Here is a 14,973-nt window from a genome sequence, read left to right as displayed (position 1 = left end):
AATAACTATTCAACATATTTATGCAGGTATGTCGTATAATTCCCCAATTAGCATAAAGTTACTCACTAACTTGTTTCTAGTGAATAGCGATCTATGTTGTAGAAGTCTAAGCTAAGACCTAAGAGTCCTAAGACCAAGTAAAGGAACGCCACACAACTAGCTAGACACTACGACAGTAGTATATTACTACTCGGTCCAGCTCCACTGCCAGAATTCGGCAAATGAATCGTGATATCGCTAATAGGGTATTTTACCCTTTTTTAGGGTTCCGTAACTCAAAAGGAAAAACGGAACCCTTACAGGATCACTTTGTTGTCTGTCTGTCAAGAAACCTACAGGGTACCTACTTCCCGTTGACCTACAATCATGAAATTTGACTGATAGGTAGGTCTTATAGCAGACATAAGAGGAAAAATCTGAAAACCATGAATTTGTGGTTACATCGCACAAAAAAAATTAAATTGTGGTCATGAACTAATAATTTAGTATTTTCAATTTTCGAAGTAATATAACTATATCAAGTGGGGTATTATATAAAAGGGCTTCACCTGTGCATTACCAAACAGATTTTTATTTATTTTTATACATCATAGTTTTTAAATTATCGTGCAAAATATCGAAAAAATACGACCGTAGTACGGAAGTTTTTTTAATGTGTCTTTGTGTCTTTAAAATTTGACCCTAAAGTGATTATAAACTACCAAAAATTTACCAAAATTTTCTTAAATCGATAAGTGCAATAAAAATACATTTAAATTTTGCATTTGAAAAGAATTCGCCGTATTGCGAATAGTGTGGCCAGTTGATTTGTCGAATCGTATCGTAGCTCAAACTCGAATCATTTGCCGAATCCCGACAGTGGAGCCGTACCATAACAACACGTTTGTTAGCATTGTCACTAACCTACTGAACCACATTTTCCCGCCGGTGATAGAGAGAGAGCCAGCGCGTGTCACACCTTCGTTATTTTATAAAACCTGAAAGTTTCTCTGCGTATTGTCCCCAACACAGGGAGGAACAATCAGCCACTATGATGTTAGGTTCATGGTGACTTTGGGAGATAACAGGCAATAAAGGCGGAAAAAATCTTACGTCAAAGTATAAAGTTTAATTTTTATATTTTCTTGGGAATAGTATTAGTTACTAGCTGATGCCCGCGACTTCATACGCGTGGATTTAGATTTTTAAAAATCCCGTAGGAACTCTTTGACTGCCCGGGATGAAAAGTAGCCATGTCACTCTCCAGCTCTTTAAATATACCCATGCAAAAATCACGTCGATCCGTTGTTCTATTGCGACGTGATTGAAGGACAAACCAACAAACCAAAAACCAACAAACCAATAAACCAACAAACAAACACACTTTCACATTTATAATATTTATAAACTGATCACGTAATGCATTGCCACCTTTAGTACCTGTTATCTCCAAAAGCCACCATGATCCAAACTTCATAGTCGCTGATTGTTCCTCCCTGTGTTAGGGACAATACGCAGAGAAACTTTCAGTTTTGTAAAATAACGAAGGTATGACACGCGCTGGCTCTTAGTCCCTATGGAATTATAGTAATTCACACCCGGCTGCCAAGGGTTTCACATGTCTCCAATCGTTGTCAATACAATTTCACTTTATTTTGAAAGATCTTGATAGAGTTCCGACTTTCTTTCGCATTCATTTGTCGATATACTAGTTACAGCTGTCGTCTAGTAGCCTGTCTGTCTGTCCGTCCGTCTGTCCATCCGTCTGTCGTGTCTGTCAAGAAAACCAATAGGACAATTCCCGTCATGAAATTTGTCAGATAGGTAGGTCTTATAGCACAAGTAGGAGGGAAAAATCCGAAACCGTGAATTGGTGGTTACATCTTTTAAAAAAATGTGTTTCAATTTTCGAAGTAAGATAGCTATATCAAGTGGGGTACCACATGAAAAGGCTTCAATTGTGCATTCTAAAACAGATTTTTATTTATTTTTATGCAGGTATCATAGTTTTTTGAATTATCGTGCAAAATGTCGAAAAAACACGACTGTAGTACCCATGTTGCGCGAGCTGACTCGCACTTGGCCGGATTTTATGTCTCGTAATCTCTTAATTTTTCTATCATTAATCATTTAATGGTAATTTCTTTATTCGATGACAAACTACTTAGTCCTGATTGCTATCTCACCCAGTATACGGCAGAATCTAAATGACAATCTAATATCGTCGTAATCTACCAACCAACTCGTCGTTCTTAGTTGCTATCTACCAACGTCACGGCATCAATTCGCGGTAACTAATTACACCACAAAGTTTCAGTCATGCCACTGCGTGCCTCGATCCTCGTTAAGGAGCTGACGAGGCTGACAGCCTGAAACTTCCAAGTTCAAACAACCCCTTTACAATAGCTTACACATATTATCAAACCAAGGTCGGAAAATTTATAATTTTCCATATAATTTGTGTGGATAATGGTGACAGGAAAACGCAGTTGTAAAAGAGTACTTATGTAAAAGTAGCAGTACTAATTAATTGATGCCCGTGACTTAGTAGGTAGGTACTTGTGGATTCAGGTTTTTTAAAAATTTCATGAGGACTAAATAAATAATTTTAAACACATATCAAAAATTGCGCGCCGTAAGCAAGCGTGCCGTAGCTTAGTGGTCAGAGCGTCGCGCGTCGGGTGCGATCCCAGGAGACGCGGGTTCGAGTCCCGCCGGTCCGCAATTTTTGATATGTATTTAAAATTATTTAAAAAATTCCTTGAAGTGTAGGAACACTATAAAAATTATACAAAACTCATGAGAACTCTTTGATTTTCCGGAACGAGAACAAACCAACCTGTTTGTCCTTCAGTCACATCGCAACAACGGGGCAAAGAATCGCCCTCGTTTTTCGCATAAATAGACAATTGTTGAGGACCACGGAGCGTGATAATAGGCTATTTTTTATCAATAGGAAAATAAATAAATAAAATATTGAAAATATTCAGCTCACAAAACAATACAAGAAAAACATAGAACCAAATGTTAAAAATTACAAAATTAAAAGTAGGTAAACTTAAAATTACAAGCTAGAAAGTACTACTTAGAAACAAAAATGATGATAGAGAATTATGTAGCTGAGTTCCAGACGTAGTATACGAGACTCTAGTAATTGACCTACATGAAACAAATAAAATTTGAATTTGTCTGGCATTCTGACCAGGAAAAACTAGGAGGAATTGAAGGAATCTCGGTATGTAGTACTAGTCGGAAGTTTGTCATAGTTGACTAGACCTCGAGGCGTTCGCGCTGGACGGCAGAGTGGGCCATATCGCGTGACTAGATATGCCGCTTCCGATAGACTAACTATCCGACTCAACAAATCAACGTTGAAAAATCGGCCAAGTGCGAGTCGGACTCGCAGACGAAGGGTTCCGTACCATCGTACAATAAATATCACTTTAAATATTTTTTTAATTTTCATGGAGCCATTTTGATGTTTTTATTATAGCGGCAATAGAAATACATATTCTGTGAAAATTTCAACTCTACCTATTACGGTTCACGAATTACAGCCCGCTGGATGCGTACTTTTTGGGTACGGAACCCTAACATCTGGTCAAGTGCATGTCTATGAGCACACGTATCAGGGTTCTGTTGCCCCGTTATTTGTTAAAAAATTTAGTGATTACTCCTTAAACTACATAATATAGCTTTTTGCAAAAATCTCGTAATGATTTTAAAATCAGGTATTTTTATTTTTATTTAAAATTTAAAAAAAACCATTTTTTGATTCGGGGTTTCTGTTCGGAGAAAGGGATTTTTTGGGAAGGGTAGGTATGTATGATAACTACATATAAAATGAAATTGATTGAGCAATTGAGGCGTAAAGAAGTAATACACAAACAAGCATTTTCGAATTTATAATATACTAGATGATGCCCGCGACTTCGTCCGCGTGGATTTAGCTTTTTAAAAATCCTGTTGGAAATCTTCAATTTTCCGGGATAAAAAGTAGCCTATAATATGTCCTTCCCCGGGATAGTAATCTCTGTACCAAATTTCGTCAAAATAGGTTGAACGGTTGAGCCGTGAAAAGCTAGCAGACAAACAGACAGATACACTTTCGCATTTATAATATTAGTATGGATGTAAATCATCATCATCATCATCATGATCAACCCATCGCCGGCTCACTACAGAGCACGGGTCTCCTCTCAGACAGGAGGGTTTTGGCCATAGTCTACCACGCTGGCCATGTGCGGATTGTTAGACTTCACACACCTTTTAGAACATTATGGAGAACTCTCAGGCATGCAGGTTTCCTCACGATGTTTTCCTTCACCGTTAAAGCAAGTGATATTTATTTACATAAAACGCACATAACTCCGAATAGTTAGAGGTGCGTACCCGGGATCGAACCCCGACCTCCGATTAGAAGGCGGACGTCCAAACCACTAGGCTATCACAGCTTTTTATATAATGTAAATATATGCAATAAAAAGATAATGCCGATTTTAAAAAAATCTCCTTACAATGATTATTAATCCTAATGCCACTACGATCCCGTTGAACTCTTTCTTTAAGGATTATTCCAGAAACATAAATTAATCATTAGAACTACTTATTCGTTATCACATAACCACTTTCTTCGAATCAGTCCCTCTTTATCAATTATGGTGCAATAAAGAAACTCGCTTATAATAATGAAACCTTTACACTTCTCTTGTTTAGGCAGTCATATTCTAAAAAGGAAACAAATCATTAAATTCGTGTGAAGATTTCGATGGGAAAGTAACGATTGATGTAAGTAGATCCGGTATTACGGGAAACGCGAGATAGGAACCAGTTTGGAGATCAGGATGCTGCGAAAGTGAAGCGAAGAGTCGATCGAGGTCGCTGAGTTATGTCACATATCTCTATTTGGGCCAACCTTGGGGCCAACGCTCCGGCGCTAGGCCAAACTGGACAAATGTTTTATTAAATACGAGTAACTATTTTTTTTTTTTTTTTTTTTTTTTTTTTTTAATACAATAAAACTTAAAGCTAGCCTTATCTAATTACTATATAAATCATGACCGCGTGGAATGGTGCCAAGAATACTGGCTGCATTTCCGCGCTGGACAGCCAGGCTGATCCGCTGCGCAAGAAATGAGCCAGCCCTTCTGTCACCAGTTGAGGCTATTAATCGCGGTGAAATGTCTCGTAAAAAATTTTTAGCACTAAGACTCCATGGCCCCAGGGTCTCCACGGCAAACGGCACAAAAATGTAACTCTCTATAAGAGAGGCATACTTGCGCCGCTTGCCGTTTTCAGCTGTTTCTGCTGCGGCTCCCGGTCTTGATGCTGTCTTCCTGATATGACACGGGGCCAATGTGTCAACGCAAGTTGCGTCCCACATTAGCGCCCGTCCCCGTTCCCAGTAACTATTGACAATAGTCAAAGGTTAAATTAATTATTTATTATATTACTAGCTTATGCTCGCGACTTCGTCCGCGTGGACTACACAAATTTCAAACCCCTATTTCACCCCCTTAGAAAAAAAAATCCTTTCTTAGCGGATGCCTACGTCATAATAGCTATCTGCATGCCAAATTTCAGTCCGATTCGTCCAGTAGTTTAAGCTGTGCGTTGATAGATCAGTCAGTCAGTCAACTTTTCCTTTTATATATTTCGAAGACTAGCTGATGCCCGCGACTTCGCGACGTCCATATCCATACTAATATTATAAACGCGAAAGTGTGTCTGTCTGTCTATCAGGTAACTTTTCACGGTCCATCCGTTTAACCGATTTTGACTAAAGGTGCGGAGATAGCGTGCGTCCCGGAGAAGGACAAGCTATTTTTGTCCCGGAAAATCAAAGAGGAACTCTTTGATTTCGGATTATTATAGATTTTCTTCATATAAATTCTATGAAGATAAACTTTGAGCGTTACTGCATAGGTTTTCAAAAATCCTGTGGGAACTCTTTCATTTTTCCGGGATAAAAAGGAAGTCTACGTCAATCTTTCAAAAAATCACATCGATTCATTAGTACTGCGTACCGATTGACAAACACACTTTCGCATTTATAATTTATATGGGTAGTGATATCGATATTGATTTTAATAGTGAGCTCCGGTGATTATCTCAGGTCATGGCTAAGTTTAATGACAGTAAGCCATACCACACTTACCTGCCTATCTAGTTGCAATATTAATCAGCAATTTGTATTCTTTGTTGAACTTCACGACTTGATAGAATACAGAAGCCCTACCTAACTAATGCGAGGTACTATGTATACGCTAGGTCATATCATGAAAATTGAAAATGTGGTCGGTTGAATTTTTGATTCATCATCATTATCAACAGAAACATTATCAACTGGTGGACCAATGATGAACAAAGGTTTCCAAAATCAATCAGAACTCAAAATCATTTATTCAGATTGATATTAGTCATAGGTCTCTTATAGATCGTTTATTCTTGTAAGCCTTTTTGTTAGGAAGGATTTTTTTTATTATGCTGGGGGGGGCAAGACCGTGTGTGGCAATTCCTACAAGAGACCTATGTCCAGCTGTGGACGTCTATAATGATGAAATAACGACCACCATTTATTTTCCAAGTTTATAAGCTAGAAATGCTAGTGAGATGATGGATTAAAAAACTTATGTGTTCTAAGTACGAAACAGTTGAAGACCATATACGCGACATCTAGTTTTAGCTAACTTTTGACCTATTTTATACTTTTGTCCGCATGTCGCTGAGGTCTCTGCCTAGCATTTTATGCGGAAGCTAAAAATATACTCTCATTAGTTACTTGCGAAGGCTTTTCCCTAGTGGATTCCTACACTATTATTTTAAAAATTTAGATATTTCATATAGTACTTAATTCATTAAACTTTTTTTTACTCTGGTAATTCGTATTAGGTATAATAATAATAACAATGAATTTTGTAAAATAAACTTTACTTTAAATTAAAACTAAAAAAGAATATACATATATTAAGTAAAAACTGAATTAAATGTAATTAAATCTAAAACTTCATCGAGGCCACCGCAACGAGGCATTGTAGTTTGTAAGGTTTACCTAAGATGCTGGCAGAATATGCGGCATTTGTACTATTATTTAATAAAACTTAAAGCTAGCCTTATTTAATTACTATATAAATCATGACCGCGTGGAATGGTGCCAAGAATACTGACTGCATTTCCGCGCTGGACAGCCAGGCTGATCCGCTGCGCAAAAAATGAGCCAGCCCTTCTGTCACCAGTTGAGGCTATTAATCGCGGTGAAATGTCTCGTAAAAAATTTTTAGCACTAAGACTCCATGGCCCCAGGGTCTCCACGGCAAACGGCACAAAAATGTAACTCTCTATAAGAGAGGCATACTTGCGCCGCTTGCCGTTTTCAGCTGTTTCTGCTGCGGCTCCCGGTCTTGATGCTGTCTTCCTGATATGACACGGGGCCAATGTGTCAACGCAAGTTGCGTCCCACATTAGCGCCCGTCCCCGTTCCCAGGGAACCAGCGTCAATCCATCAGGTCTCTTGCCATCATCCCGACTAATCCCTGCCGGCTCAATGAGCGCAGGAATATTTATGGTGGCAAGAGCTCTTTTAATTGTATCGTTAAGAGAGCCATGCCTAAACAGCCTACCGGAGCTCCTTTGGCAAGAGAGTCCGTGGATTCCAAATTTATCAACCTCTTTTCCACACGGACATCTGTGCTGATGGCACAGTGGTGTTCCCAATCTGAGACCTAGAGCCACACGAAAACTTTCGTTATCTAAAAGTGTGCCGAGATTTTTTGATGGCAAGGCATGCAGCCAATACCCAGATTCCTTTTCGGATAATGCTAGAAGCCTGGCACGATCTCTGTCACTTGTAAGATTTTGAACCAAATTCGTATGTGTCAGTTGAACCAATGGCAAATCCCAAAGTTTTTGTGTAGTACGTTCCTTCGGGATGTCGACATTGGGACATCTGACCTTCCAACTCTCTATGGCCTCTGTGGCATAGGTCAATGATGAATTGGATTTGAGAATTTGAGAGCTAAGCTCTTTTATACTATGCACAGAGGACAGAAAAGCCGGAAGAGCTACACTGGAAATTTTAATAAATTTTATTTTAAAACATAATATATGTTATATAATAATATGTAACTTCTTTTTTTTAGGTACTCTAAAAAAACTTTAAAAATTGGAACAGTGCGCTACCGAAAGTAATGAACATCGACCCTTCGAAGGAGATAGCAGATATGTAGAGTGTTGTCCCTGTCGTTGAGATCGACAAAACGTCATGTAGGTATAAGTGACAGAGACAACGCTCTACAAAGCCGAAATGTCATTCTAAAGGCCGATGTACATTACTTTCGGCCGCGTACTGTGCGAATGTTGGGAACACCAATATTGACCGGACTATAACATAATTTATATCCCGTAGTGTGAAATAATTAAGAAAAGGATATCCCTCAAAAATAATTAGGTACCTACCAGCCAACGGCACAACCTGTTACTTAATTTCAACTTACGGGAAATAGAAGTTTCGATGTATTTATGAAACACTAGCTGATGCCCTTAAATATTTTACATATATATATACATTTAATAGTTTGCATATAGTTATGTTTTTAGTAGGTAATTAGTAGGTGATTATATTCTGACTTTCTTGTAAGGACCGCCTTATGCGGTAAAAGCCTCCTCCAAGACTTTCCATCTGACCCGATCTCGAGCCAGCCTTGTCCAGACTCTCCCTGCTACTTTTACAATGGCATCGTCCCATCTAGTAAATGGTCTGCCTCGTTTCCTTTTAAGAGATTTCGTGAGTGGGTCCAAGCCAGGTAGCACCTGCAATTGTAAATAACTACATACTTAAATAAATAAATAATTTATAATAATAAGAAAAAATTAAAAGTAATTGTATATACAATATAATGTTATAAATAAGATAAAATTAAAAACTAAGTAAAATTAAGTATGCGCATGTAAGGAATAATAAAAGCTTTTTTATTTATTTATTATTATTTTATAGCTGACTAGCTGATCCCCGCGGCTTCGCCCGCGTAGATTTAGGTTTTTAAAGATCCCGTATAGCCTATGTCACTCAGGAATAATGTAGCTTTCTACTGGTGAAAGAATTTTTAAAATCGGTTCAGTAGTTCTAAAGATTACCCCCTACAAACAAACTTAACGACATTACCTCTTTATATAATACAACGGGCCGTGCAGCAGAAATCGTAATATTTTAATTTCGCCATAACTTCAAAACCAAACGTCCAATTTTAATCATTCAAAGACCAAATATTATCTCCATAAACTGTTCTTAGTGATGAAATCATTTATTTTGATAAGGATTAATAGCATGAGTAAAATAAACGCGTTTAAATGTAGTCCAAAAAAAATTCAAGATTTTTAAATAAAAAAATGGTTGCTGTGCCTCACTCGACATAGATGGGTATAGTGTGTCGCGGACTTTTTTTGTAGATATTTATAAGATCTACAATTAATTAGAACATTTTATGGTTCTATCTTTTATAGTTTAGGCAGCGTACGCAAAATAAGTAACTTTTCTGGTTGATTTTTTACACCTTGTGTCCGAAAAACCCAAATATCTTACGGAACCCTATTTTTTTCCAAAATAAAATATAGCCTATGTTACTCGTGGATAATGTAGCTTTCGAATGGTGAAAGAATTTTTAAAATCGGTCCAGTAGTTTTTGAGCCTATTCAGTACAAACAAACAAACAAACAAACAAACAAACAAAGTTTTCCTCTTTATAATATTAGTGTAGATGCCCGCGACTTCGTCCGCGTGGATTTACATTTGTCAAAATCCCGCGGGAACTCTTTGATTTTTCGGGATGAAAAGTAGCCTATGTCTTAATCCAGGGTATAATCTATCTCCATTCCAAATTTCATCCAAATCAGTTCAGCTGTTTTTGCGTGATTGAGTAACAAACATCCAAACATCCACACTTTTACATTTATAATATTATTAGGATTAGGATTAGGATAAACACCTATCCGTCCAGTTGAGAAATAAAATAATAATATTAATGGTGTCGGGGGACGCGATGCGGGAGCGTATTGGATGATGCTTAAAATTAACAACAAGATACCACAATAGTTTTAAAAAATTGTTTACCTTTTTTACAGTGATGAGGAAGACACGGGCCGTCTCCTCCGGCAGTTGAGCCGCATCAACAGGCCGCTGGGCGTCAGCTTCCCGCAGATGGTCAGGCTCATGGGGCAATGTCAACAGGTAATATCCCTAACCTCACCAGGCATCTCTAATGCGGTGAGGAAACACAGCTAATCTCGTCCGGCAGTTGATCATGAGATCGCTGCCGCTGGGTGTCAGTTTTCTATAGATGATTAGGCTCATGGGGCAATATCAACAAGTAATATCCCTAACCTGAAACCTCACCAGGAATCTCTAATGAGGTGGGGGAAACACAGCCGGCCGGTTGAGCAGAATCAACAAACCGCTGGGCATCAGCTTCACGTAGAAGATGAGGCTCATAGGGATATGTCAACAGATAATATCCCTTACCTCACCAGGCATTAGCTAAGTAATTATTTTCGTTAATACTAAAACATCTAATTTCTATTTCAGTAAATAGGTACTATAATTATACCTGTTGTGCTCATGTAAGAAAACATTTTATCAATTTTGCATAACAAAACATGCTACTTGCTATGTGTTTATGTAAAAAACTTATTATGTAATGATGTAAACAATTTAAATGTTAACTTAACCTTAAGTTCAAAGCAATGAATCTTCGGTAACTCTTAGACGTTTAGAGCTGGTAATGAGCTAGCTAAATATTTAATATTTATGTATTTTATTACTTGTCAGCTGGTATGTCCCTCACTATTTATATATATACTCATTATTTATCACGTCGATGATTTAGTTCCCCGATTTCTAACGTCACCCGGATGGACTCACGCCACGGCCTCGGGGGCGTACGGACTTACCAGTTCAACCAACCCATCCATCCCAACGTCATCCCAAGCCGTGGTCCGAACCTCACAGGAAGTACCCTAGGGCTCACCCCCAGGCGAAGCAAGCCTTCGCCTAGCACTCGCCACCCCACCGGGTGACGCTCGCGACTAGTAGAGCCCACACAGCATACTCAACCCGATTTTTTTTATTTAGTAATGGATTTCTCATCATCATCTTCATCATCATGAACAACCCATCGCCGGCTTACTACTGAGCACGGATCTCCTCTCAGAATGAGAGGGGTTTGTGCGTTTAGGCCATAAGTCCGCCACTCTCTCAGGCATGCAGGTTTCCTCAAGATGTTTTCCTTCACCATTAAAGCGAGTATAACCCCTAACTTCTGATCAGCAGGCGGACGTCCTAACCACTGTAGGCTATCACAGCATCAATATAACGACCTATAGGCAAAATATAGATTCATATAATTATTTATTTCGATGTAATAATTCTTTGAATCCAATTAGCAATTCAAATAATAATAATGTTATGTTGTTGGTTAATATTTGCTAAAACTTTGAATTTATTTTGAAGTGGCCTCGTTTAATTGGCGTTCTTTGTTTATTTAGATTTTAATTGATTAGGTAAATTGCAGTAACAATTAACACACATAGAATAATATTATGCAGACCTAGTAACATAGGTATTATATTCATTAACTAGCTTATGCTCGCGACTTCGTCCGCCTGGACTACAAAAATTTCAAACCCCTATTTAACCCCTTTAGGGGTTGAATTTTGAAAAATCAAATATTTGCATCATAATCAACCCATCGCCGACTCACTACAGAGCACGGGTCTCCTCTCAGAATGAGAAGGGTTTGGCCATAGTCCACCACGCTGGCCATGTGTGGATTGGCAGACTTCACACATCTTTGAGAAGATTATAGAGAACTCTCAGGTATGCAGGGTTCCTCACGATGTTTTCCTTCACAATTAAACCAAGTGATATTTAATTTCTTAAAACGCACTTATAACTTCTAAGAGTTAGAGGTCCGTACGTGCCCGGGATCGAACCCCTGGCGGAGGCACCTGGGCATATACCTGTCACGGGTCTTCTTAGTACTTACATTATTCGGCAACATAATATTTGGGTCGCGCTAGTCGCAAATTCCCATAGAACGCCGCTTAGGACGGCTTACTTCACTTTAAAGAAAAAAATCGGGTCAAGAGCGCGCCTCGCGCTGTCGGACTTCGGCGACTGCACATTTTGAGAGAACAGATATTATATATAAACCAAGATGCCCGCGAATTCGTCCGCGTGGATTTAGTTTTGAGGGTTCCGTACCTCAAAAGGAAAAAAGGAAACCTTGTTGAATCACACTGTCTGTCTGTCCGTCGTGTCTCTCAGGAAAACCTATATAAATAGTACTTCCCGTTGACCTAAAAACATGAAATTTGGTAGGTAGGTAGGTAGGTCTTATAGCACAAGTAAAGGAATAAATCCGAAAATTGATGTGGTTACATCACAAAAAAAAAATGTGTTCATGAATTAATTTGTATTATATAAGGGGCTTTTCTAAAACAGATTGAGTATTATTTATTTTCAATCATATTATTGTCAATACCCATATTAATCACTACCCATATTATAAAGTGTGTTTATAGGGTATAGTTAAAGACCTGGAGAGTGACATGGGCTACTTTTATCCCGGAAAATCAAAGCGGTCAATCACGCGAGTCAGCGGCATCAGCTAGTGAAGAATATTTATTTTAGTCTGCTAGCCTAAGTATTCCGATTTCCGATAGCATCATCAAGTTGTCGGATCTCCGTCGTAGATAATGTTAGATCGGGAAACGCGATAAGCTGTCATCGGCGAATTGGCTGAACTGGCACCATGATCCGACTATTCGAATTTATAATTTCCGGTAGGTACCATTTATTTTTAAATGTCAAGCTTTTCCAAGCTTAAAAATATTTATCTATACCTACTGGTATATTTAACTAGGTAATGCCCGCAACATCTTAGTAATGAAATTAAGGGTCCCGTACCTACCCCCGACCCCGACCTCTGAATAGGAGGCGGACGTTTTAACCACTGGGCTATTACGGCTCGTAGGGCTGGTTATTAAATTAAAATAGCCTCTATTTCAGAGTCCACAATCAGTACCCTTATTATAAATGCGAAAGTGTGTTTGTTTGTTGGTTTGTCCTTCAATAACGTCACAACGGTGCAACGGATTGACGTGATTTTTTGCATGTGTATACATATAAAGACCTGGAGAGTGACATTAGGCTACTTTTCATCCCGCAAAATTAAAGAGTTCCCACGGGATTTTTAAAAAACCCAATTCCACGCGAACGAAGTCGCAGGCATCAGCTAGTATTTTAATATTTAAGTTATTTGCATCACAAAAAATCTCTCAACTCTGAGTGCCTCGCGGCCCAGGCCTCCTGCAACTCTCGCCAGTGCTTTGTGCCACTCTTCTCCATAATGGACCAGCTGTTAGTTTTGTTTCTTTTCCCGTCTCGTGGGTACCACTGTGTCGCTAGGGTGCTCCACTTTCAGTATAGTTATTTAGGTTACGCTTAAATTACTACAATCTCCATTCTAAAGATGTATAAGAAATTCTAAAGCTTATTTGAGTTACAAAGCGAGTTAGAGAATTTCAATAGGTCTCAAGTTGTCAACTTTATAATGAAAATAAGTTGTTGAGATAAAAGGTCCGCGATGGATGCTTGCCAAGAGCTTGCCACTAGGTGTTAATTAAGCACGTACCTAACTTCCGACATCAAAGACCGTGGAGAGTTGGAAATCGTGCTTTTCCTTGAACCATTTTTCTTGTTCTTGACTAATGAAATTATTTACTATAGCGATTATAATTAATAAGTACTTAGGTATTTTTTAAGTGTTGGTCGGTCCCTATACTCGTATCCTTTACCCATGTTTCATAAAACGAACTTTTCGCTTGATTAACATTTTCAGAGGAGTTTTCAGAGCCATAATAAGTATTTTTCTTTTAAGTTATTAAGTAGGTACCTAGCTTATAACATTTTCCGTCACAAAATCTAACTAGTCGGGTAGTAAAGGGAAATATTTTTATAAATATAATTTGTATAAATCCAGGCAGCTGCCTTATTTCTCAACTTTCCTAACTTGAAGACAATGTGACAATAGTTTGCTTTTGCAGGTGGAGGGAGTGGAAGCGGGCGACGAGGGTGAAAGCAGCAAGCGCGAGGGGTGGCGGGAGCGCGGCGCGGCGCACGCGCGACTGCAGGCGGGCGGCGCCCACGCAGGCCTGTTGGGCGGCAGTCCGCTCTCTCTGCTACAGGGCATCATACCGGGTAAGACGATCATTAACCTTGTCTACGGCAGGGTGCAAGCGTGAGGGGTGGCGACTGCAAGCGGGCGACACCCACGAATCACGATCATCAAACTATTCGACCTACCTACCCCTTCCAGTTTGTTGTCCTACTCATGCTCCTCATTATCAACCGCTATCACTGCAGTACAGTGCGCGGCTGAAAGAAATGTACATCGACATTTAGAAGGAGATAGCAGATATATGTAGAGCGTTGTCCTGTTTATTGAAAAAAAATATTCAATTTAACTTTTACAAATATTTTTGAATCGTCAGATGCATCCAGCATCTACGACTGGTTCAGAATGCCTTTCCTACCTACTTCGCAACCCGTTGAGCTAGATGTCGGTTATCCTCATTTCATACATTATTTTATTTATTACATTCATACATTTCATACCGTCTACCGTAGGACTGTAATTATTTTTTAGATGCTAGGTTCCTACTTTGCGTAAACTATTCAATCGATCACAATATTATTATTCCGTTACGTTTTGTTGTGATGAAAGTTACCTAATTACTATGTCGGTCGGTACTCGGTAGCGATTGCAAAAACATAAAGTAGAGGTTTGATGAGTTCGAGCGTGTATTGTATAATCACCGCTTGATAACTAGTGACGGTATTATACATAATAACAATATCCCTTCATCATGATCACCCATCGCCAGCTCACTACTGAGCACGGGTCTCTTCTCAGAATGAGAAGGTTCAGGCCATAGTCTGAC

The 14,973-nt window shown here is 38.8% G+C and overlaps 1 protein-coding gene across 1 annotated transcript in view; it reads left to right on the top strand.

Annotated features, from left to right (window-relative positions):
• LOC117988871 (uncharacterized) overlaps positions 1-14,973 on the top strand; it is a 47,393-nt gene that overhangs the window by 31,453 nt on the left and 967 nt on the right. The window contains exons 2-3 of the mRNA XM_034976138.2: positions 10,096-10,201; positions 14,077-14,230. Of these exons, the coding sequence (XP_034832029.1) occupies positions 10,096-10,201; positions 14,077-14,230 (260 nt within the window). The remainder of the gene's footprint in view (positions 1-10,095; positions 10,202-14,076; positions 14,231-14,973) is intronic.

Source organism: Maniola hyperantus, chromosome 15, assembly GCF_902806685.2.
Source record: "Maniola hyperantus chromosome 15, iAphHyp1.2, whole genome shotgun sequence".
Taxonomy (NCBI): domain Eukaryota; kingdom Metazoa; phylum Arthropoda; class Insecta; order Lepidoptera; family Nymphalidae; genus Maniola; species Maniola hyperantus.
This window is presented reverse-complemented; position numbering and strand designations above follow the sequence as displayed.